This window comes from Girardinichthys multiradiatus, chromosome 10 (assembly GCF_021462225.1).
Source record: "Girardinichthys multiradiatus isolate DD_20200921_A chromosome 10, DD_fGirMul_XY1, whole genome shotgun sequence".
Taxonomy (NCBI): Eukaryota; Metazoa; Chordata; class Actinopteri; order Cyprinodontiformes; family Goodeidae; genus Girardinichthys; species Girardinichthys multiradiatus.
In genome coordinates this window covers 16,455,836-16,479,814 of record NC_061803.1, presented here as the reverse complement: position 1 = coordinate 16,479,814, position 23,979 = coordinate 16,455,836, and the positions used below count along the sequence as shown (strand labels likewise).

Here is a 23,979-nt window from a genome sequence, read left to right as displayed (position 1 = left end):
TTACAGGTCCAGGTTCGTACACACATTAAAACATACAGTCCTGCCAGGAAGTGACATTGACAAAGTGGGTTAGTCTTCCCAGGACAGAAATAAATGAGTTCAACCGTAGCTGTGAGATTATATTCAGACCTTTCTGGTTAGTCGCAGTTTTTCAATACACCCCCAGGCTCCAACTCGGTGTGTGTGCTTCAATGTGTAAAAGGGAGTAAAAACACTATAGATTGCAAGGCCAGGTTATGAAGAATGAGAGGGAGGCAGATCCTCCATAAAACAGAGGAAGGGGCAAGTTATTACATTTTGTGTCCTTAATATTCAAGTGCATCTCAATACATTTGAAATTTATTTCAAAATTTCAATAAATAAATGGAATTTGTGGTACATACATTCATCCCACACAGACTGACATATTTTACATGTTTATTTTGATTACCTATATTGATAATGGCATCCAAAATTCAGTTTCTCTGAAAAATAGAATACTATATCAGTCACAGTGATACCATTGTCATTAAAGCATGAATTGGTACTTTTCACAGTGTGGGCAAGTGCCAAGTTCTGCTGGAAAATGAAATCAGAATCTCCTTAAAACTTTACAGCAGGAAGCATAAACCACTTCAGGCCTGATCTAAAATCTCCTAAAACCCCCTGCCCACTGTGAAACATGGTAAAGGCAGCATCATGATCTGCAGTTACTTTTCTTCAGATGGAAATGTTTTTTGATTAATATTGGGAGCAGTCAGTTTTGACCAAAAATCTTCAAGTGTCTGGTAGAAAGCTAAAGATGAAGATGGATTTTTATTTTTAGCATTACAGTAAGTCCATGCTAAAATGAATAGAAGTAAGTCCATCCATATGAATAAAAAAATGACTTGAAAGTGAAAATGTGCTTTAGTGAAGTATTAAGAATGTGCAGACTTATGAAACCAGTTTTTGCACCTTTTTTTTTCTTTTTTTATGCTTTCCTCCAAACAGATGTGTTTGTTTTTTCAGTTGAGCTGTAAAGAATATGTCATATTCATGGTGAAAATATTTTTAATTAATAATCATGGTCTCAGACATTTTAACAGCGGTTTGTACACTTTTGAGAGCTACTCAATTCACTGTACTTGAAATCGACTTTTAGATATCAATTACCTCAAAGGCACATGAAGGGGAAGCAAATGTCTCCAATCTGTCTCTTCATAATCTTTAAAAAAAAAAAAAACTGAAAAAAATTGGACAATGACTTTTGCTTCAATTGACATTCCAAATAACTGACAATAAGAAGTTTCAGAACTGAAAGTCTGCTGATGGGAGAAAATTACATTTTCATGCTACATTTTCTACAAGTATGAGTTTTTATTGCAAAGACTGCCTTTTATTTGCAGAAGCCCAGTTTTTATTAAAAACATTTTTTAAAACCCCCAGCTAAAAGATGTGTTTCTTTTTAATACAGAGCAGCAGCAGAATCATCTTGCAGGGATCAGCAAGCAGAAACGTGCACAAGGAAACATTCGCAGGCGATATGGCTCAGGGTGATGGCACATCTATATTTGGCCTTTTATAAGCTGTAATAACAATACAATGAATCCCAAATGTTCTTTGAAATTGCTCTCTAAAGGAGTTTCTCTTTAACTTGTATCTAATCTGAAAATTAGGCTTCTTTTGTTAATCGTCCATAATATTGCTGAATCCAAAGATCAATTTCTGACCACAGAAATTTTGTACCACAGAACACGTTTCATTGCAGATGCATTGTTAACTGAAGGTTTAATGTGTGATTCTGTGGTTTATTTCATGCTGCTGCTTACCTTGTCCCACAGCCTCTCCCGGTCCAAAGCAATGATGACCATAGAGGGGTTGGATAGAAAGCCTTGATTGTTGAATGACAGGTCTTTTCTTTCCCATGTTACATTCAGCATGTGCCTGTATGCCAAACAGAAATAAAAGAAACAAAACCTCGTAAAAAGTACACAATCGAAGTGTATAACTTTAGCAGTCTATGCATTGGATATTTTATATTCATTTACACTAACACACTCTCACAATAATCAGATTCTAATCGAGCCTAAAGCTTTCCTGAGAGGGTTTAATTTAATGTCTTAGACAGGAAGCAGCTCATCCGAGTTGATTGGTTGGATGTCAGGATGCTACTACTAAATGGTCTTGGTATCTGTTGAGGTCTAAATCCAAGATAGACTGAGCTTTAAATAATTACTCCAGGCTATTTTACATTTCCCAACAAAAGTAAAAGAGGTACACACGATGTTTACTTCATATTTTACACAGAGGAGTTCAAGGAGCAAAAGCTAAAACTGTCCTTCAACATAGAGGTAACAATCATAGTTTAGTGGAGCGTAGCACGATCTCGTATGTTCAGAATGCCAAAATATTTTCTGTTCAAGCAAAATCTGTCTCATTAAGTGCCATCCAATTGCACTCAGCATGTAAATTCATGTGATCAAGTAATTGAAAGCTTCTATTATAGTTACTGTTATATGAAGTGTGTGCATTAGGTTTTGGGTCAATTAGAGCCTTCGCCAATTAATATTTGCCTTTTATACCCACAGGTTGCCATTTAAAATATTGCCTTCATTTTGTACTCATAAACCAACCAGTTCAACCTATTCACTTGAAATTATTGCATAACAGTTTATTTTTCTTAGTAGTAAAGTAGTTTTATAATTTTAGAGATCGATAGAGAGCAACCTTCCGATTGTCTGGCAATCGAGAGGTTCTGAGTTAGATTCCAGCTTCCTACCACAAGTTGATGGCACTCAACCCTTGAAGGCCAATAGACCTGCGTATCAGAGTATAAATGTGTGACTGATATAAGTGCAGCTGAATGAATGTGACTCATTTTGAAAAAGTGCTCTTAGCGATCTGTCACACTAGCAATGATTCATAGGTTCCATACATTTATGATTCCTTACAGTAGATTAACTAATCTTTTTAAATGAGCTGAATATGTCAGTATATAGAGACAGCACCAAACACAGACCAGTTTCACAAGAGTGCAGCAAGAGTCCAACACTTTTATAAAATAATGGTGATAAAGTGACAGACGAGATACGAACAATTTAGTGCTGTGAGAATACTGTGACTAAGCTTCTTACAATGCTGAAGACCTCATCTCCTTCAGAGCTTCTTTTCAGCACCCAAGGGCAATTTCAATGTTGTTTTTTCTAATGAATGTGGACTGCATTTGATTGTCTCTTGTTCTAAAATAAAATACTGGTCATACCTGAAAAGTCTAACAAGTGACTGTGTATAAATTAATTATGTCTACTATAATTATATAAATGAGCCTATGATCTTAATTTGTTAAAACGTTATTTGGTTTCAAACATTTTGGCTTGTCGTGCAACGTTTTGGGAAATTTGAACATCATACTAACTCTTGGTGCAAACTTCACAGCAACATGAAACTCAGCAAATGTAAGACACAAGGAAGGATAATGAAAAAATTTTGCTGTTAAAAAATTAAGACATGATGAATTAAACATGTCTTACCTGAAAAGGGTATTGTTGTCGGACTGTTTTGCTGGTTTATTGCAATCTCCATGTCCTTCAGGAATGAAACCATAAACCCTCTTGAAACTCTCTGCCCCTTTAGCTACTATGGCGACACCCTCCCTCACCCTCTGCCGCAAGCTTTTCCTCCACTGGTCCGTAATCACACCAATCACACCTACAGGGAAGGTGGCAGGTGGGGGGCTGTTGGGGTTGCCTACGGCAAGGCTGGGGAGGATCCAGATGTAGCCGGGCCCCAGCAGACCCAACTCGCCTGCTAGACTAAACAGGTACTGTGCCTCCTCATGTGAGCAGTACGCCAACAGGACCTGGGAGTCCAGCTGCAAACAGACAAGAAATCTGTTGTCTATAAAATATGCAGGACACAACATCAGATTTACAAACTTCTTCTGGTCCTCTCAAGTGAGTAACATTAGCTCACCATTTAAACTGGTGGTTTTAACAAAAGGACATTTGAGGTTTACAAATGTACGTTTCCATTGTCAATATTAATCCAAACATAAACTAACTATAAAATAAGGTGTAATTGTTAAATAATATCCCAATTGTTCTGTTCAGAATGAGATCTGACACTTAAGACTTTAAATGACATGGATGAAAAGAGGAAATTAATATAAAATCAGTAAGAATGTCCAGATTGCAAGTTAGCTTAACAAAATCAAACATTTCCTTCCCACCTAATCATGATAATTTACAATGTAAGCAGCTATTGTTTGATAAAGTCCTAATTTCTTTTCCAAAGCTTTGGAACACTTAGTTATTTGGGCAGAAATAGTTTTGACTTTTGTTGGAAATTTGTTAAATGTAGATTTTTCAACTAACTAGAGATGGCGAAGCACTTTCAAAAATAATTCAGATTTTTATAAGTGGGGTTTGTAAGGACGTTGTAAGCTGATCAACCCAAAAGGATTTCAACTCAAAACTTTTTCAGCACTTTGCGGAAACGTTTTTCCTTCGTAAATCTTTACGCAGCCTTGACACTTGCATTTGCATGGTATTTCCATAGAAATTTTTCATGTTAGATTTACAAACATCTATTCTAACCCGCATTACTGAAAACTGACTTAGTGTTATTTTGGTTTATATAAATAAATTATATTTCTTGAAAGCTTCCACCTGGTGTTGTCTCCCCTTCTTTGTTAAAGTCATCAACCCGCAGGCTGCTACAAGTGGTGACTTGGCTGAGGTTCGAAACCAGGGCCACGATATAGAGTAGAAATTCTGATGTATCAGCAGCAAAGTAAAAGGCAAATGGAAGCATGCAGACACACACAAAGGTAAAAATTGTGAAAAACAACTAATAAGAATTGACTGTACAGTAAGGGAAAAATTTACAGTATAAGAAAATATACTGTATAGTTATCAAAATAGCATACTCAGATTAAGCACTATGAGTTGCAAGTAATAAATTTATGTAAAATAATTAAAATTAGACTGTCTCTACTCGACATCCTGTAGCTGAGACTAGAGCTGCATGATATCAGGAAAATATGTGATATGCAATGATGATTTAGTTTGTGATAAAAAAAATGTTTAAAGTTTTAATTTCTTTCTGTTTTGGGTTCATAGTAAACATAGACCCACAGATAATGAGCAATCTATCCAGCTACTGGGGGGAAACAAATCATTATTTTTATCTCAACAGGTTTTGGTTTAAAAAGATACTTCTGTCTAACCTTTGATGTTTTGGCAATGAAACAACTAATTTATAGTTGCTTAATCACCTTTCACAAAGAGTTTCTATGTATAAGCACTGTAAAACCGTCTATGTTTGGAAGACCAGATACATATTTTATATGTTTTATATGGTTTTATTATATTGGACCAGTTGTGTGAGCAAAAGCTTGGAAAAGAATGATTTCCTAAATTAGTGTGTAATAATTTAGCTTTTAGCAACTATGTCCTGAGGGCCTCCCAAACACTCCAGGGGTAAAAAGAAAAAAGAAGATATAGGTTTAGTAAAAGATTGAGCCCCTTATCAGCTTTGCTATTTTCATGAAGTACACTTTACACTAAGGAAAAGATGCATATTGCTTTTTAACTTTACCTGCTGTAGCATGCGTTTGGTTTTCAAATCATTAGTGCCAACAGACATTTCCATTGACAAAATATCCTGCAGATTCCATAGAAAGTAGGAAGTGTCTGTGTAGGACTGAACTATATCCACAAAGGTGTCGTAGCCCGGCATCAAGCTGGTGATCACAGCAAACCCGGCCCAGTCATACTCCTCCAAGATCTGACACAGACATGTTGAGGTAAAGGCAAACAATTACAAATATGAAATTACAACATAAATAGCTTTCTAAGGACTTTTTGCTTTACAAGAAATGTGGTTCAGACTAAAGTGAATACATACACCTCCCAAATGGCTTTAATGCTGCAAAACCTACCAAGGTACACATATACAAACAAAGGATCAAATGTTTACAAATGACCACCAATTATAGTGGAAAGAAATCCCACAGTGCCAAGCGAAAGGAATCATACCCCTAAAAATTGTGTGGCTTTAGTGGCAAAAGTGTGGCATACATTGATATTCAGCCCCCTTTCATGAATACTTTGTAGAAACACTTTTCACTGCAATTATAGCCGCAAGTCTTTTAGGGCTTTGCACATCTAGAGACACATTTGTTTTCCCCCCATTACTCGTTGGAAAATACCTCAACCTCAGTTAGGTTGGAAGAAGGAAATCTGTACACATTCATTTCCAAGATGTTTAATTGGACTGGATTTTAACTCTGCTATTCTAACACAAGAATATGTTTCTATCTGAAACATAACATTGTAGCTCTCATTGTATGTGGGCTGTTTCTGCTGTAAGGTGAACCTCCATCCCAGTCTCAAGCCTTTTTCAGCCTCTAACAAGTTTTATTCCTGGATTGCCTTGCATTTAGCTCAATATATCCTCTCATCAATTCGGACCAGCTTCCCTGCTCCTACTGCAGAAAAGCCTCCTTACAGCATGATGTTGCCATAGTAATGTTTATTGGTGGGAAAGGTGTTCAGTGTAGGTTTTCCTCCACACACAGGCTTTTGCATGTGATCTTATCTGACCAGCCTTCTTCTACATGTTTGCTGTGGGCCTTACAGGCCTACATGTGGTAAACTACGAATGGGACATCTTGTGGCTTTCTTTCAACAATGGCGTTTTTCTTTTCACTTTTCATTGAATGCCAGATCTGTTGAGTGAATGACTAATAGTTGTTCGATTGCACCTGAGCTGTGGATCTCTGCAGCTCCTCCAGAGAAACCATGGGCCTTTGGACCGTGTTACTGAGAAATGCTCCCAGGCCTGGCAGTTGAGTTTGATGGCCATGTCTTGCTAAGTTTGTGAATGTGTCATCCACTATTTTTGTATGTTGGATTGAACAATGCTCCCTGGTTGAGATTTTTTTTTTTTTTTAACCTACCTCTGATTCAAACTTATAAACAACTGGTGTGCTCCTTGGTCTTCATGATGCCATTTGTAAACTAATGTTCACAGAAAATTCTGATTTATACCAAGATTAAATTAAACATAGGTGGGCTCTGTTTACTATTTTCGTCATTTTGAAGGCAGCTAGTTGCACTAGATTTTATTTAAGGGTATCAGGGTAAAAAGGGCTGAAAACACATACACGCTGGACGTTTTTGATTTTTCTTTAGGTGCATTTCCTCTTCAGTAACTTTTTCAGGAGCCTGAGTAATTAACTGAAGGTAGTTTTTTTCCAGACAGAGGTGAAAACGGCCCTGCTAGAGAGGTAGAACTTTTTGATGGATCCTGAACTAATGCTGAAGATTTGTGGTGGGAGTATGCAGACTGACTGGCTGAATATCCCCAACATATTAAAATCAGTTATCTTTATGCTTCTTTGCTGTTCATGCTTTCTCTTGACTGTTAATCATATGACTGTGGTTCTCTATTTTTGTTTGTAAACACAATATTTAAAACCACTCACCTATGCTGAATATTATTTTCAGAGTTTGCATTCGAATTTACTGATAAAATCTAACAACCTTATTGTAAATATTTAATTAGCATCTCCACAGAGATGGCGAGAGAGTGAGAGAGTAATGCACTCTTTAAAGCCTTTTGAAAAGATCTTAATAAAGTATAAGTAAAGAGTATTTAACAACATTTACGCACCGAGTTACAGATTAAAGCAATCTAACCAGCCCATGATTGTTGATGATTTGAATGTAGCAGTAATGCTGCAGCTGAAGCATGTTTTCTGATGCTTACTTTTCCTATGACATATTCTCTAAAATAGAAGTGATTTTAATTCTTCTTAATCAGATTAGCAAATGTATGCCTTTTGATAACCAATTGTAATCCTGACCAGAGCTCTATTTTTTCCTTTCTTTCCTGGAGTCTACCACAACTGTTAATAAAAAAATATAAATGCTGTATTAGTCTAATTTCCAGTGGTGTCTCATTCTGGACACCACTATTGTGGCGGGCGTAGATCTGTGTCACAAGATCACCAAAGTACTCCTGGAGTAGGAGATCGCACTCAGTGTCAAGGAGTGTCCATCCACATAAACGGAAGACCATAGAAAAGCCTTTCATATACAACTTTTAAGAAACCAAGCACAATTTTCCTTCAAGCTGACCATTAAATAGTCCATGTTGGTTAACACAAAATCACCATTAAATACAGTAAGGTTTTGCGGGTGGAAACATTTTTTAGGCCTAAGAAAACTTTTGCAAGGCACTGTGATTTTTTCATGTGGGCCAAATTGAGGGAACTAGTTGCTTTCCTCTGATCCCAGTTTTACACAGTATACATTTACTAAATTGTTCCACACTAACACAAATGTGGGATTATCTCATTATCCCATTGTCTACTGCAATAAAATATGAATAATTATTAAAATATCTGAAGGGGTCATTTGAGTATTATTTAAAACATTAGACTAATAGAGAATCTGCGATGGACTGGCGATCTGTAGACTGCTGGAGATAGGCACCAGGTTCCCCACGACCCACTATGGAATGAGTGGTAGAAAATGATTGACTGACTAATAGAGAATTTTCCAAACAATCTACTTTCGGGTTTACCTAAATAAACTACAACTTGAGAAATGTTCAAATCCTGCATGCCCTTTCCCTCATATAAGTGTCACTATGACAAAAAAAAAGTTATTAAAAATATTCTGTCTACGTAAACGAGCTGGAATTACAATCTAACAGACTTTAGTGGGATTATGAGATTGACTTGCAAACATATTTGACAATAACGTTATCTAATCCCATGTGAACATTTACAATCCACCATAAATCCAGATTGGACTAGTTTGTGAAAATTGGGCCATAACTTCAAATCAGGGATTCCCCTCCTGACTCTTTGGATGTCTCTCAATGGTGTTAATCGGCCTACGGAGATCCCAGAAGTCATGATTGACCCTCTAATTATTTGTTATGATAACCTTTTTTTTCTCTCTAGGGTGTAAACAAGATGTGGCTAAATGTATTTCCATACCTTGAACATGCAGATGACCTGCTGCTCCAGAGAGGCTCCCATCTGTAGAAAGGAGGATCCCTCAGCCTGTGAAAAACAAGTGAAGTCTCCTTTACTGATATAGTTCTGTGGGTTATCAGAAATGCTTTAAAAGGTTTGCTTTCATCTTACTTTAACATTATAGCTGTACCCAACAAAACACTGGACTCAATTGTAACATTACAGTAAGTGATTTGACTGCCTTTTATGTTCAGAATGGAGTAGCAGACAAAATTAAGGAAAACAACATTAATCAATCCTGACCATATTTTATATGTGTTGATGTTAAACGAATTAGCCTATAAATAGATTTTTAATCTAGGCGAACAATGTCCTAAACAAAGAAGCATAACCTCCTAAAATTTGAGTTATAGGCACTATACATCAGCTGCAGCATGCACCCTCCAGCAGTAATGATGCAGCAGGTTTGATTTGCATAATAATCTTTGGCTATCAATATAAATATTACATCCTGTGTCTTTATTGAGACGTTCATTTTACAACAGACTTGGATTTTCCATTTTCTGCCTCAGTCTGGTAGAAGTGTGCTTAAAGTGAAAACACTCAGTCCTGCTGCTCTCTTTCTGTCAAAAAGGGGAGGTCCAATGTTGTTCAAGTCTGTGTGTTTGCATACATTTGCATACCAACTCAGTGCATTGACAGGGGTGGGCTTGTTTAACACATTTAAGAAGCTTCCTCATAAAAATGGCAACAAGAGTGAGGGGAGGAGAACTGGATGACAAAGAAGAAGCATGACAAGGACAGATCATGAAGCATGAATCATGTGTATTCTTGTCACGCTGCAATCAGAACATAAGACACTTTGACATACAAGGGTGCTTATAGAAAGTTTTCAAAAGGGGTCACCAGATAGAGCCACTGGTGGCTCGCCAAAAAGTTTAATTGAAGAAAACTTAAAGAAATATATTTGCTATGTATTTTTAACCGTTTCATATAATCTGTACTTTTTCTTACAGATTTGACAAAAGTATTTACGGCACTTTTTCACATGTTGTCAAACTACAACCACAAACACACAATTTTAAAGAAGAAGGAAAGGTTTTAAATTGTTTTACAAGTAAAAATCTGAAAAGCGTGGCTTGCATTAGTCTTCAGTCCCCCTTACTTTAAATCTCAAATAAAAACCCATTGCAACCAACTGCCTTCAGAGTGCAACTGTGTTGAGTTGATCTCACTAGAAATGCAGCTGTTCTGTGAAGGTGTAGGTTTGTTAGCTAAAATTAGTGAACAAACACCATCGTGAAGACCAAGAAACACTGCCAAAAGGTCAGGGAGAACATTGAGGTAAGGTTTAAAGAGTTAGGTTTTTAAAAAAATATCCCAAGCTTTGAACAATTATCTGAAACTAGAAACTGAACAACACAAAAAAATATCTACCAAGACACCTAAACTGACGGGCCGGGAAGAAGAGGATTGATTAGAGAAGCAGACAAGAGGTCCACGGGAACTCTGGGGGAGCTGCAGAGATTCACAGCTCGGGTAGGAGAATCTGTTGTACAAGGAAACCACCTGTTATGCACTCAACAAATCTGGCCTTCATGGAAATGTGGAGAAAAAATTTTCCATTTGCAGTTTACCACAAGCCATGTAGGGTTAGGGTTCAAATTAAAGGTTCATAGATGTTTTCCATCTAATCTGACTAAACCAAATAGCAATGTATTTGGAAACAAATACAAACAATGTATTTGGATGTGCAAAGTTGCACCCCAAAAGAGTTTAATCAGTAATTGCAGCCAAAAATATAAGTTTGCAAAGTTATTACTCAAGAGACCACACCACACGTTTCAGATTTTTAGATGAAAATGGTTTTGAAAATCTTGTGTTGGTTTATCACACAATATCTTACTTAAAATATATTGAATCTTGCTGTTGTGATATAATAAAAAGAGAAAACAAAATCATAAATATGAATATATTTGGGTAAATCTTTTAATTGTTTTGTAAACACTTCATTAAGTGTTGTTTTCAGTTCAAGATAAATTTCGGGCTAATAACGTCATCTTTCTGAAGGCTGTCTACAATAAAAATGTTAAATTTATAGTCAATAAAAATATTACGCGTTTAAGGTTTTGAGATGGCAAACAAATATATTTTAACAGGACGAATGAGGAAGAACTTAAAACTTGGCCAGAATAAATCAAAATTTCATCTTTTAAAATAAATTTAGTTCATGTGTAATTATTTTTCAAACAGCCCTGTTTTCATAGCATAGCAGGTAAGTTCAAGTCAAACGAAGTTACATGAATTTAAAGGTAGACAGCGGTGAAAAACAGTTTTGAATCTCTCAAAGGACTTTACATCTTGTAGTTTTTCAGAATAATTTGAAATTAGTTTTGACATTTTCACCAACAACTAGAACATAAAGTTGAAACCACATATTTACATACACAAATATAAAAGGTTATGTGTACCATTTTGTATTTCTTCAAATTCAGAAAATTGTTTGCAATGTATCTAAACTATTTGGGAAAGCCCAAATGGGTATGGGGATGGCTTTTTACACTTAGGTTAAATCACAACATTTCAGTTAAATTAAGAGAAAGCTATGGGTGTATTTCCAGGCAACACTTCAAACAAACTACTTTCTTGTGTGACATAATGAAAAAATCTAAAGAAATCAAAGATTCCTGGAAAGGTTTTAGGGACCTCCACAACTCTGGTTTATCCTCGTACAATTTCTAGATGCCTGAAGGGGCCATGTTCTGTTCAAAGAATTATGCAGAAAGATAAACAGCAAGGGAATGCCTGGCAAAGACTGTGTCAACAAAGGGGATGCTTAAATGTTTTTTGAACACCATGCCAAATGTGAATGTGGGGTTGGCAGCATCACGTTGTGAGGGTGTTTTGCTGAAAGAGGGACTGGTGCACTTCACAAAATAAATCACATCTTGAGGGAAGAACGTCATGTGGAAAAATGGAAGAAACATCTAAAAACATCAGTCAGGAACTTAACGCTTTCCAAATAAACAATGCAATAAGAGTGCATGGTCTTAGTTTATTCCAGGGGTCCCATAAGCCTGGACTCCAGTTCAAATCCGGACCCAGAGCGTTTTGACGGCAAATAATTTTCTCATTCACTATAGACATTTTATTCTTGCTGCGTCTGACTTTTGAAGAGGCGCAGTGGGCAGCTATGTATGTCAGTGACATTTTGGTCCACACTCCAAGCCAGCTGGTGGCAGTAGTGCACCACATCGTTGTATGCCAACCGCCAAAAAACGACAAAGAAGAAGCTACAGGTCCTTCTCATAATATTAACATATTGTGATAAAGTTAATTAATTTCCATAATGTCATGATGAAAATTTAACATTCATATATTTTAGATTCATTGCACACTAACTGAACTATTTCAGGTCTTTTATTGTCTTAATACGGATGATTTTGGCATACAGCTCATGAAAACCCAAAATTCCTATCTCACAAAATTAGCATATCATTAAAAGGGTCTCTAAACGAGCTATGAACCTAATCATCTGAATCAACGAGTTAACTCTAAACACCTGCAAAAGATTCCTGAGGCCTTTAAAACTCCCAGCCTGGTTCATAATCAAAACCCCAATCATGGGTAAGACTGCCGACCTGACTGCTGTCCAGAAGGCCACTATTGACACCCTCAAGCAAGAGGGTAAGACACAGAAAGAAATTTCTGAACGAATAGGCTGTTCCCAGAGTGCTGTATCAAGGCACATCAGTGGGAAGTCTGTGGGAAGGAAAAAGTGTGGCAGAAAATGCTGCACAACGAGAAGAGGTGACCGGACCCTGAGGAAGATTGTGGAGAAGGGCCGATTCCAGACCTTGGAGGACCTGCGGAACCAGTGGACTGAGTCTGGAGTAGAAACATCCAGAGCCACCGTGCACAGGCGTGTGCAGGAAATGGGCTACAGGTGCCGCATTCCCCAGGTCAAGCCACTTTTGAACCAGAAACAGCGGCAGAAGCGCCTGACCTGGGTTACAGACAAGCAGCACTGGACTGTTGCTCAGTGGTCCAAAGTACTTTTTTCGAATGAAAGCAAATTCTGCATGTCATTCGGAAATCAAGGTCTGGAATCGGCCCTTCTCCACAATCTTCCTCAGGGTCCGGTCACTTCTTCTCGTTGTGCAGCGTTTTCTGCCACACTTTTTCCTTCCCACAGACTTCCCACTGAGGTGCCTTGATACAGCACTCTGGGAACAGCCTATTCGTTTAGAAATTTCTTTCTATGTCTTACCTTCTTGCTTGAGGGTGTCAATAGTGGCCTTCTGGACAGCAGTCAGGTCGGCAGTCTTACCCATGATTGGAGTTTTGAGTGATGAACCAGGCTGGGAGTTTTAAAGACCTCAGGAATCTTTTGCAGGTGTTTAGAGTTAACTCGTTGATTCAGATGATTAGGTTCATAGCTCGTTTAGAGACCCTTTTAATGATATGCTAATTTTGTGAGATAGGAATTTTGGGTTTTCATGAGCTGTATGCCACAATCATCCGTATTAAGACAATAAAAGACCTGAAATAGTTCAGTTAGTGTGCAATTAATCTAAAATATATGAATGTTAAATTTTCATCATGACATTATGGAAATTAATTAACTTTATCACAATATGTTAATATTTTGAGAAGGACCTGTACACGGCTGATACACAAAGTCACTCACAGCACAACAGCTAGCATACAAGTGTTTACTGTGAGTACAGTGGATGTTAGGAAAACACAAAAAGTCTTTCACTGACTAGGAAATGATCAGAGTGCATGGAAACTGTGACAGAAACACGTTTAGATGGAAAAGAAGAACAGCAACTTAAGAAGGGCTAAGTAAATTGCCATGTCTACCACAATCACAAGAAGAGCTGAACTGTTATACCAAGATGTACAGACCCAGCATTTAATATTGGTGCTTAAATTGGATTGCATTTTTCTGCTCGGCAGATGATTTTATGGGCATCCGTAGTTTAAAAAACCAAAAACTCTAGTGTTGATTAAATGTTAAATAAAAATTTGAGAAACTATGTGTCTCAGTTGATTTAAAATGTTCGGACCCCAAAGTGTTTGGATAATGGAGGTAGTGGACCTCTTGCTATTTTAGTTGGGGACCCCTGCTTTATAGCATAAATTGTTTAAGGACAACAAATTATTGTTTTAGAGTGGCCATCACAAAGCTCTGATTTCAGTCCCCTATAATATATGTAGGAAACTCTAAAAAGATGTGTCAGTGCCCTACGAACCTGACCCAGTTAAACCAATTGTGTCCAGGGGAATGGGACAAAATTCCAGCACACTGAAGCTTGTGAAAGGTTACAAAATTTTTGACAGAAGGGAGAAAAGAAAGATGGTAAGGACAGAAGGAAGGACACAAAAAAGGACACAAAGCGGGACTCAATGAATGAAGAAAGAATGGAACGAGGCAGGAAGGAAGGAAGAAAAATAAAGTGTATGCATTGTTTTATACATATACAAGGTGTTTTGTTTTATTTTGCCTTGATTTGTACGGGTAATCTTTATTCTGTCTCAACACAACAAAATAAGATTCTCAAGTTGTCCTTTGACTCAATTGCTTTGGCCACTTTTCTCTGGATATTTGTTGTTAATGCATACCACAGCCTTCAGATCTTCATTTGTAAAAAACGTCTAAATTCAATGTATTATGTCACTTTAACTTCCCAGCTGCACACTACTTTGTATTGGTATTTTAAAAGGTTCAAGATGAGGAAGGATTTGACATAGAGAAAAAGGAAGCTCAGCTGTGTTGAAGGTCATTATAAAGAGTCAGGATACTTATTTAAAATGAATATTTACAGTTTTATTTAAATAAAGTAAAAATAATATTCAGAATATGTTTTATTTCGCCATTGTGTTGTATTTTGTTTGTCTTAATATTACAATAATAGTCACATTTTCAGTGAATTAAAAAAATTGCATTTGGAATTTTCATAAAGAAAGTTGTCTCAACGTCTGGACGATCTATTCCCACCTCTTTTTAAATGTTTATAGAGATTGGGGATCTAAGCAGGCTAATGTTGCTGCAGAGCATGGGCAGACCTGTTTTGTAACAAGAGTAAGAGTATGCAGGGCTTTGACACAAGTTATAATTTTCTGAATTGGATTCGCTAACAGACAGCTTGTGTAAGAAGATAAGAATCAGCATAACAAAGTCTCCTTAATAATTATGAACACTTTCTCATTATATGATTCAAAAAAAGAAACATAAGACGAAGTCTTAAATGTATGTTTAAGAAAGAATGTGTAGGAGAAGAAGAAGTTAAATCACGAAACGCCGCTAGGGACGAGGTCTCAGATCTTTTCTGTCTATTCGTGTCTCAGAGGTGACTACCTGTCATCTCTCCCTTCTGTTGATCTTCTTTTTCCCACAGTTCAGAGCCTCCGCAAAGCCCAAGAGAGCGCTGCAGCATGAGGACTACCACGAGAATATCAGAGCAAGACTCTTCCTCTATGTATTTCCACAAGTTTTATCTGTCTGAGCTTGTTTGAGAATCACCTTCACAGAAGAAGTGGCAACCAGACCATAAGCTGGGCTACGCATCAAAATAGCTTGTAAAAATAGCAGAACGCAGGTATATCAGGTTGTTACTAAATAAATAAAAAATGGATAGACGGCCACGGTTTACTGTAGTTCCCTACTTCAGCCAACATACCAGAAAACATCTGAGACACATCAATTTAATGGCTATTAGACATGTTTGAACTAGTACACAAACTCATAATCTGATAAAACCTTTGGTCTACTCCCTTCTATGGCCATCTAATTAAGGTAAGAATCAGACATATTGGAGGATTTTCTCTTTCACTCACTCGGTTGTGGATTCTAATAGAAATTACAACAAAGTGACCTTCTTTTCCACATCTGCCTCTCACAGGAGCACACCCACATGAAGAGACAAGAGTTCGCCCTCCTCTCCTCTCATCTATCCCTCCCAGCCGTCGTGTTGCCACTACCTTGGCAGCGCGGCTGTCACATGCAGGCGTAATTAGCAGTCTTACTGAAGCAGCGTATGGTAATGTGACAGGAAGACCGTCGACATGTTGGCTGCACACATAGTCCTCTCCTCCCAAGGGGGTAGCTTTGTGCTGTCAAACTTCAGACAGATCTATTTTGCAATTGACTGCATTGATCTGTGTGTGATATTCAAGAAAAACACTATGATTGTTTTTGGTAAACTGGGTCACACACATTTTCAGAAGCTCTGCTTTACAGAGAGAAATGTAGGTTTTGACAATAAACATGATGACCTTTTTTAATATATTGTTATGTTTTCATTTTATTATATTTTCAATCCATACAAAATACAAAGACATAGGCAGACATTTTGTGAATAGAAGAGTACCTTCTTCTAGCTTAGCTCACATATTTTCACTACACATCACTAAAATTAAACTTGAAGGCAGTTATTTTGCATATAGTCTGAAGCACACAATAAACAGAATGGTTTGAATAGTTTATTTTAATGCTAATATTGTTGGTGATAATACCCATTGATTTTGCAATTACATTAGAAACTTGAAATCAATTGGTGCAGTATCTTTGTGCAGTTGAAACTTGGGGCCTGATCTTCAAAGATCCCAAATAAGGAGCACTAAATTGCTTGTGCAAAAAAAGAATTGCACATGCAATAAGTGGGCGTGTTGTGCACAATCTTTAAAGATTGCATGTGCAACGGATAACAGGCACAAAAGAGGTGCAGTCTGCTCTATTTAAATGAGGAATATGCGTGTGCTAATGGCTGGCTGCTACTGCCCCCAGCGGATCTAGAGGAAAAGTGAACAAAAGCTGTGGTTCTTGAAATATGCAGGGGCTGTTGCTCTTCATTTTGAATGAGGAATATCCAGTTGCTGATTATTTTCCTTCTGTTCTGTTCTGCACCTGCTTTTCTGGACTCTTACAGTTTGTTAACCTTTGTCATCACTATTAACAGCAGCAGATTTCTCATCGCAGCCTCTGCCCTGATGAGATTATTTTCCCTCTCTGTTAATTTGCGCAGGGTGCCTCTGAGTGCGTAATCGCGCATACAGAAGACGGCGTTTGAAGTTGTTCTGTAAGCAGATGCTTCATGTTTGGCCTTAAAATATATAAGAACAAACTTTATATCAGAAACTGCTTTGGGATTATTTCAGTTGCAATGGACACAGAGGCCCTGAAGAGCCAGGGGGCCCAGGGCAGCGACCAGGAGTGAGCCAGCACACACCAAAGCACCCAGCAACCGAGAACGACCAATACATCGGCGGGCAGAGTCAACAGCCATTATCGGGGCCTGTGGCAGGGAGGAAATAGGCCCTACAATTGATGGGGGGCCTAAGGTGATACAGGAGAGGGAACAGCCCAAGACCCAACCTGACATAAAACAGGCACACACAGTCACAATTACACATTACCAGTCTCATGCGTACACATAAAAATACTCACACCCACACACACAGTGTACAGGCACACAACAATGGATGCCGTTCACTCATTCGCACTCCCAATATATATTCTATACTCCCAGGTCCAGGTACCAATACCCCAGAGGGGCAACCCAGGAGGTGGTCCCCTGGTCCCCCCCATTCCAGGGTGGAGACAGGCAGGCAGCCCGAGCACCAGTCCAGACTAGTGCAACGCCCGAACTGAATGACCACGGCCCAGACCCCGACCCCCTCGGGGAAAGGGGTCTGGGGGAAAAAAAAAAAGGAAAAGACTTTGTGAAGATGCTGAGTAAAGCTGGTAAGAGAGTTTCATCATGAACAGTGAAACAAGGATTGTAACGACATGGGCTAAAAGGCCTTTCAGAAGCCATTACTCCAAATGCAACATGAAAAGCAGTTTGCAAAAGCATTGGGGATGTTTTTTTTGTTTTGTTTTTTTTTTTAAAGCAGATTTGGTGAATGGTTAAAAAACGGCAGAATATGTTTTTAAGTGACTTTTGTTATCTGACCTTTTAAATTTACAAAACCACAATGGCCATCTGTATACATACATACCCTATTATATTACCGGTATGACTAACAACTTCATTAAAAATACAGGAAGCCTGCTGTCACGGTTAGAGGTGCCTTGGCCATTACCGTAGTTTCCAGTTTCCAGTGGGAACACTGTGCAGTGGCTCTGATTTTCTTATGACCTCTTTAGGAAGCTTCTGCTTCCAGGGGAGAGACAAAATTAACGAGGGGTGGGGGGATAAACAGAAGGATAAACAGAGAAAGTGGGTCAGTTTGGCCACATGAACAAACCAAGAAACCCCTAATAAAAGAAACAAACACTAGAATCCAGTAAGAGAAGTCTGGATTCTTGAGCCAGTCCAATCAAACATAACCAGGTCTCAGGACTTTTATCCCCAAACATTTAGAACATATATGCCTGAAACAACAATGGCATATACTTTACTATAAGATACAGCTGTAATAACAGCTTTGTTTATTCTCAGTTTTATCATCACACACAACAATAAGTATTTTTTTTTTGATAACGTATTGATCTTAACAGTTTGCCGAAGCACAGAGATTTGATACTACTTCACTGTATAAAGAAAATTTTGATCTTTGTTTTAAAACAAAATGATAAGAACAAACCAGAAAAGTAAGAGATAAAGTTGTGGTGAATTTGGACTGTCCACCTAAACTGACTGGCCAGGCCATAGAGTATTATCAGAGATGGAGTCAAGAGGCCCACATTAATTCTGGAAGAGCTGTAGAGCTCAGGTGGAGGAATTTATTGACAGGACAATTATAAATTTTTGCACTCAATAAATCTGATCAGACAGACAGACAGACAGACAGACAGACAGACAGACAGACAGACAGACAGACAGACAGACAGACAGACAGACAGACAGACAGACAGACAGACAGACAGACAGACAGACAGACAGACAGACAGACAGACAGACAGACAGAAGTCAGGACACTAAAAGAAAGGGTCCACCACCAGTCATCACTCAGCACATAACTCCGCCCCACAACAATTCTGGGGTAATCTGAAAGTCATACCTCCACACCAGAACCTTTTATCCAGGAAATGCAGACCCCAGACACTGAAATGACTTGGGTAAAATTGTGCCAAAATGCGCAAAGGGCTATCTAAATTGCAAGTAATGGCTGAAAGTCTTTGCTCTTTATAGATTAAGCACTACTTTGGTTCAAAAGGTTTAGGGTTACAAATACTTTGCAAGACACTATAATATTACAGCATTTGAAAAGTGCTCCCATAATTCTTTATCCGAAAGTGAAATATTTTAGCTGTTAAATGAAAGTTTTGTTCACACATTAAAGTTTCTTGTTGTTTTGTCCCGTCTGGTACTGTGCTGTCATCCCGCTCTCCTTGCTGCTCGTCAACTCCCATGACCACACATCTGGAAGCAGCACCCTACATCCAACACACTACAGTGACTGCAAGCCAAGAACAGAGGCACACAAAAAGAGGAAACTCATCTAGGCTATGATTTCTAACTCCTTAGAGAGACATACTTTTTCCTCTTCCCTCACAGGGCCCTTTGAGCAGTCTTTATGCCCTTTTCTCAGTCATTTCTCACACTTTATCATTTCCTCCTCCTTGCTCCTGCTTGATGTATGTACTGGATGACAAATGACACACTTCCTCTCCTCCCTTCAATCTTTTCATCTTTGTGTCATTCCCTTCTTGTTGTTTGCAATAGAAAGAGATCACTGAGACAGCAACCATAAATAGGTGGCCCAGGCAGCTGCCGCGTCTTTTTAAACCACCATCAAAGGCATTCATCATCATCAGGCTATTGATAATTAAGTAGCACTGAGCTCTTTTATCCCTTAAGAGAATCATGCACTCATGTATGCATCTTTCTTCGTTCAATCCACCTGTCCCATTGAGCCAGACACCTTTGACAAGCTTTTTTATTCTTGATGACAACAAAAAAAGGAAAAGAAAGTGAAGGCGAGAGTGTACAGGATTTGGTAAGGTCCTATATAGAGAGCTGTCACTAAACCACTGTGAACCTTTCCGAAAAATAGAAAGACTGGTGCAATGGATAAACTGAGTCTGTTTGTTGCTGCTGTCAGCTGGAGAGAATGACTAAATGAACCAGTTATGACCAGCTTTAGAAATTAAAAAAAAGAAATGGTCCAGGACTGACAAACTATGAAAAATTTAGAGCCAGTGGAGAGAATGTCGGTTTTTACCTGAGTTTGCGTGATCACAATTTGAAAGCAAAAAAGAAAAGGCAGAGGGCCATTTTAAGAGAGAAAATGTCAGCCAGGTGCTGCTAATCAAATGCATTTGATCATCAGCGAAAAGCTGGAGTTTAAAGCAGGAGTTTTGATTTTGCTGGTGGAGAACATTTAAGACAGCTGCTGATCTTCGCAGGGGTGGACATCCATGTAAATACATCCCAAGACTAAATCACGCAATTCTCAGCTAAATGACAACCCAAGGGCTCCATCTCACATTCTATAAACCTCAATTAGCATGCTAAATGTCAAAATTTATGATAAAAGAAATAAAAAAAAACTGAACAAGTATGGCTTGTTTGGAAACACAGTTTGAAAAGGTGAGAAAGAAGCACAAATGTCTGCCCAAAATGCGCACAGCAGACCAGCACAAACAGCTACTGTCACACCGTTTTCTATGAAACAAAGTATGTTGGTTTTTTGAAAAATGCATTATGTGGGACTATACAAGGAATTGAAATGCAGTAGGTATGTCTTCTAAATAGTGTGTGTGTTGGTATCAAGTTTGTGGAAATTACAGTATTATGCTGCATCAAGATGGGGTATGTTGCTTTTACCTTGATTTCACCATTTGGATTGTTTTATATTTAATGAAACTGACCATCTTGCAATCAAATATTAATTCATTATGAGTGCAACCTTGGTCCGATTATTCTTAGCAGAGTTATTTAGGAGTAGGTTGTCTTCATTTTCAAGCATTCAGCATGCTGAGGTGAGTGAATCTTCATCAAATGTGTGCAGACATATGCTGAGATTATGAAATGGTAATTAGGTCATTGCTGAGGTATTTGAGTCACAGTTGCATCAATTCTGTAACAGTGATGCACATGTGCAATAGATGTGTCATGTTGGACCTACGGCACTCTTTTCAAAATATCCAAGGCAGCCTGGCTTATCTGGTGATGGGTTTTAAAAGCATATTAAGCTGATGCCAGAGAGTTACTTCCTTGTGGCATTGTGTCTTCCTATGCCATTGAAATGAAAAGCAATGGTGTGACATCAATATACCAGTCAAGAACACTGGTGGGATAAGGCTCAGCACCTCAAAATATGGGCTATCCCTTAGAGATAGGGTGAGAAGTTCAGGAGAATGATCCAGGAGGGCAGCTGCAACACAACAACATAGGAACAACTACATCAGCCACAGGAGTTTGTAGCTTTCTTACATGATAGCTATAGACGCTCAAAGCCTGCACCCAAGCAGATGACAGGTGTGCACAACGTCCTGATCTCAACTTGATTAAAATGCATTAGTAGGACAGCAAGATAGCTGTGCTACTGATAACTGCACTGAGAGTTATTGCTGTTAAAGGTGGTTCTACAATCTATTCAATCATGGGGTGTCCTCGGGTTTTTTTCAAGGATTGTATTGATAGTCATTAAAACGTTCCTTTTCAGTGGATGTAGGGGAGATTCAGCCAAAGATGGCAGATTGGTTTAGATCTTTGGTTGAATGCCGTCACAACAGAGTGGCTTCAAGCTCCTCATCGGGCTAATAACAAATGTTTTGCCATTCTGGAGATCCAACAGAGCACAGAGGAGTGGCCCCCGGGACATCTCTAGAATTTGTCTTAAGGATTCTAACGGCATGAAAACAAACTTACTTTAAACTTACTGAAACATATATTTGTTAAAGAGTTTTCTAAGGAATAACGAGTCTGTGGATATGAGGTGGATAGAGTAGAGAAAACTAAAATTGAAAGGATAAAAGAAGTGTGAGAACAAGGATGAGTGTTTTACTCAAAAAAAGAGTAAAGGGAGACTTATCATTAAGACAGTAAAATGCTGCCAGCAGGCAGCTGTCAGTCAAGCATCATCTGAGCATCTTTCTCCTCTCTCAGGTTCTTACTGACTCACTCACTCTGCCCTTCCCACTTTGCCATCAAGATACAGTAAATCAATCACTACCCCCCAAAACCCTCTCCTGTTTAATACTTGTGTATGATGTGACATCTGTGGATAGCTTTTGATTAACAGGAAGCTAATAAATGCAACATAGTTCACAAAATGTCTCCTGAAGGGTGAAATCCACCATTTGCTGGTGCACAGCTGCATTTCAGCTCAGTGTGGAGTCCTTGGTGGTGAATAGGTGTGGAAAAAAATATGCCTCTGCATGCCTCTGTGTGAGTGTGTGTTCTCATGTGTGACAGGGTTTATTTGCATGTGCTTCACTGTCTGAAAGTTAGTTCTATAAATACAAGGTGCTCAGTGTGGCAGATCAGTGACTAAGGAAAAAAGGGCAGATGAGCAGAAAGTGCGGGAAGACGGGATGAATCCATTTTCCTGCTTCAAAGTGAGAGAACGTAGAGATTAAGAATCCATCTGGTGTCATCAATCTCTTCTTTACAATATAACTACACAGCTCACTGCTTTGCATTTCTATTCATCACAGAGATACATCCTACATCTAAGCAGACAAAACCTGCCGCCCATTTAGTACATCAGGATGATTGATTGAAGCTCAGATTGACTGTAAAAGTCATCTGTCTATGTCAAGTTTCCCTGCCAACAACTCAGACTTTTTCCCAGGCAGAGATTAAACAAGCTAATGAGGGTCGAAGGCTGATATTTCACTCATTTCCAAATATTTGCATGCAGCAAGTTTCTTGCAAAAACTAGGTTTCACCACTCTGACCTACATAAGTTGTTTTAAGATTAACAATGCCAATGAAAAGGAGTTCCGAGAAAGACGGGAGTCTGTGAAGAGTGAGTGCTGCTCCTGACAACATTTACATTACAAGCTTTTTATAATATACCAAAACACAATTACACTCATTTATACATATTCATGATTTTTCATTGCTTGTTTGAAACTATATCAGCAATGAAGACCATTCACCAGCTTGCCAAGAAGACTAAGAATTTCAAATCAAACCGCAGCCTCATGTTGGTGTATTGACAGTACCTTGTATGGAATAACAACTGCAGAGCCACCACTGATGCCCACAATGGGCAGAGCTGTCTGCGTGGAGAGGAAGTCCAAGATTTGTGCCACTTCTGCCACCTGAGAAAACAGATAGAAATAAGTGTTCAACAACAGTTAAAGACTGCTCAATGAAAAAACGAAAACATTAGTGATAATTAAATATTAAGTATTAGAAACCTGTGTAAACAGATTTTAAATTTTCGTAGGTACCCGGGGATACCACGATAAAAATGGCATCAGAAAGTGGAAATAAATATAGTACAGCTTCATGGTAGACTTGTAATCTCTTGCAAAATGGTTAAAAATAGGGCACCACAGTTCCACTATTGCCTTGAAGCAAGAAGGTCCTGGATTAAAACTTGGCCGGGGCTTCTCTGTGTGGAGTTTGCGTGATCTTCAGATACTTTGGATTGCTCCTACAGTGCAAAACATTTCTGTAAACTGCCTTTAGGTAAGAGTGTTAGCATGGTTGCGTGTCTCCGTGGTATCTTGAGATGAACTATCAAACTGTTCATGTTATACCCCACCTCTTGCTCAATAACCCAAGAGAGCACCCCACCCCCCGAGTATCCTGTGAGGATTGAGCAGGTATAGAAAATGGATCATGGGCTAAACCTAAAAGAATCCAATGATACACTCACCTACCAACAAAAGACCCTGGCATTTGGTAGACATGCTTATGTCTTGTACATTGGGCCCTGGTCATTTGTGCCCTTTTCCCATTTTATACCTTTGTGTTTTAGATTGTTTCCTTCCTGAACAAGCTGGGTGCCAAGCAACAAAAAGTGTCATCTGCCATGAGACATTTTGTACCAACCATGCATTCAGGTAAAATAGAGGTACAAATCAGAGAAGGGTCAAGTTGATTCAGAGCCAT

General features: G+C 38.4%; 1 protein-coding gene across 5 annotated transcripts in view; it reads right to left on the bottom strand.

Moving 5' to 3' along the window:
• Nucleotides 1–23,979, bottom strand: part of LOC124875669 (glutamate receptor ionotropic, NMDA 2C-like) — a 103,904-nt gene that overhangs the window by 52,842 nt on the left and 27,083 nt on the right. For all 5 annotated transcript variants that reach the window (XM_047377958.1, XM_047377961.1, XM_047377963.1 and 2 more), the window contains exons 3-7: nt 23,082–23,180; nt 8,975–9,040; nt 5,560–5,748; nt 3,492–3,832; nt 1,791–1,905 (exon numbers count right to left, since the gene is read on the bottom strand). In XM_047377958.1, the coding sequence (XP_047233914.1) occupies nt 1,791–1,905; nt 3,492–3,832; nt 5,560–5,748; nt 8,975–9,040; nt 23,082–23,180 (810 nt within the window). The remainder of the gene's footprint in view (nt 1–1,790; nt 1,906–3,491; nt 3,833–5,559; nt 5,749–8,974; nt 9,041–23,081; nt 23,181–23,979) is intronic.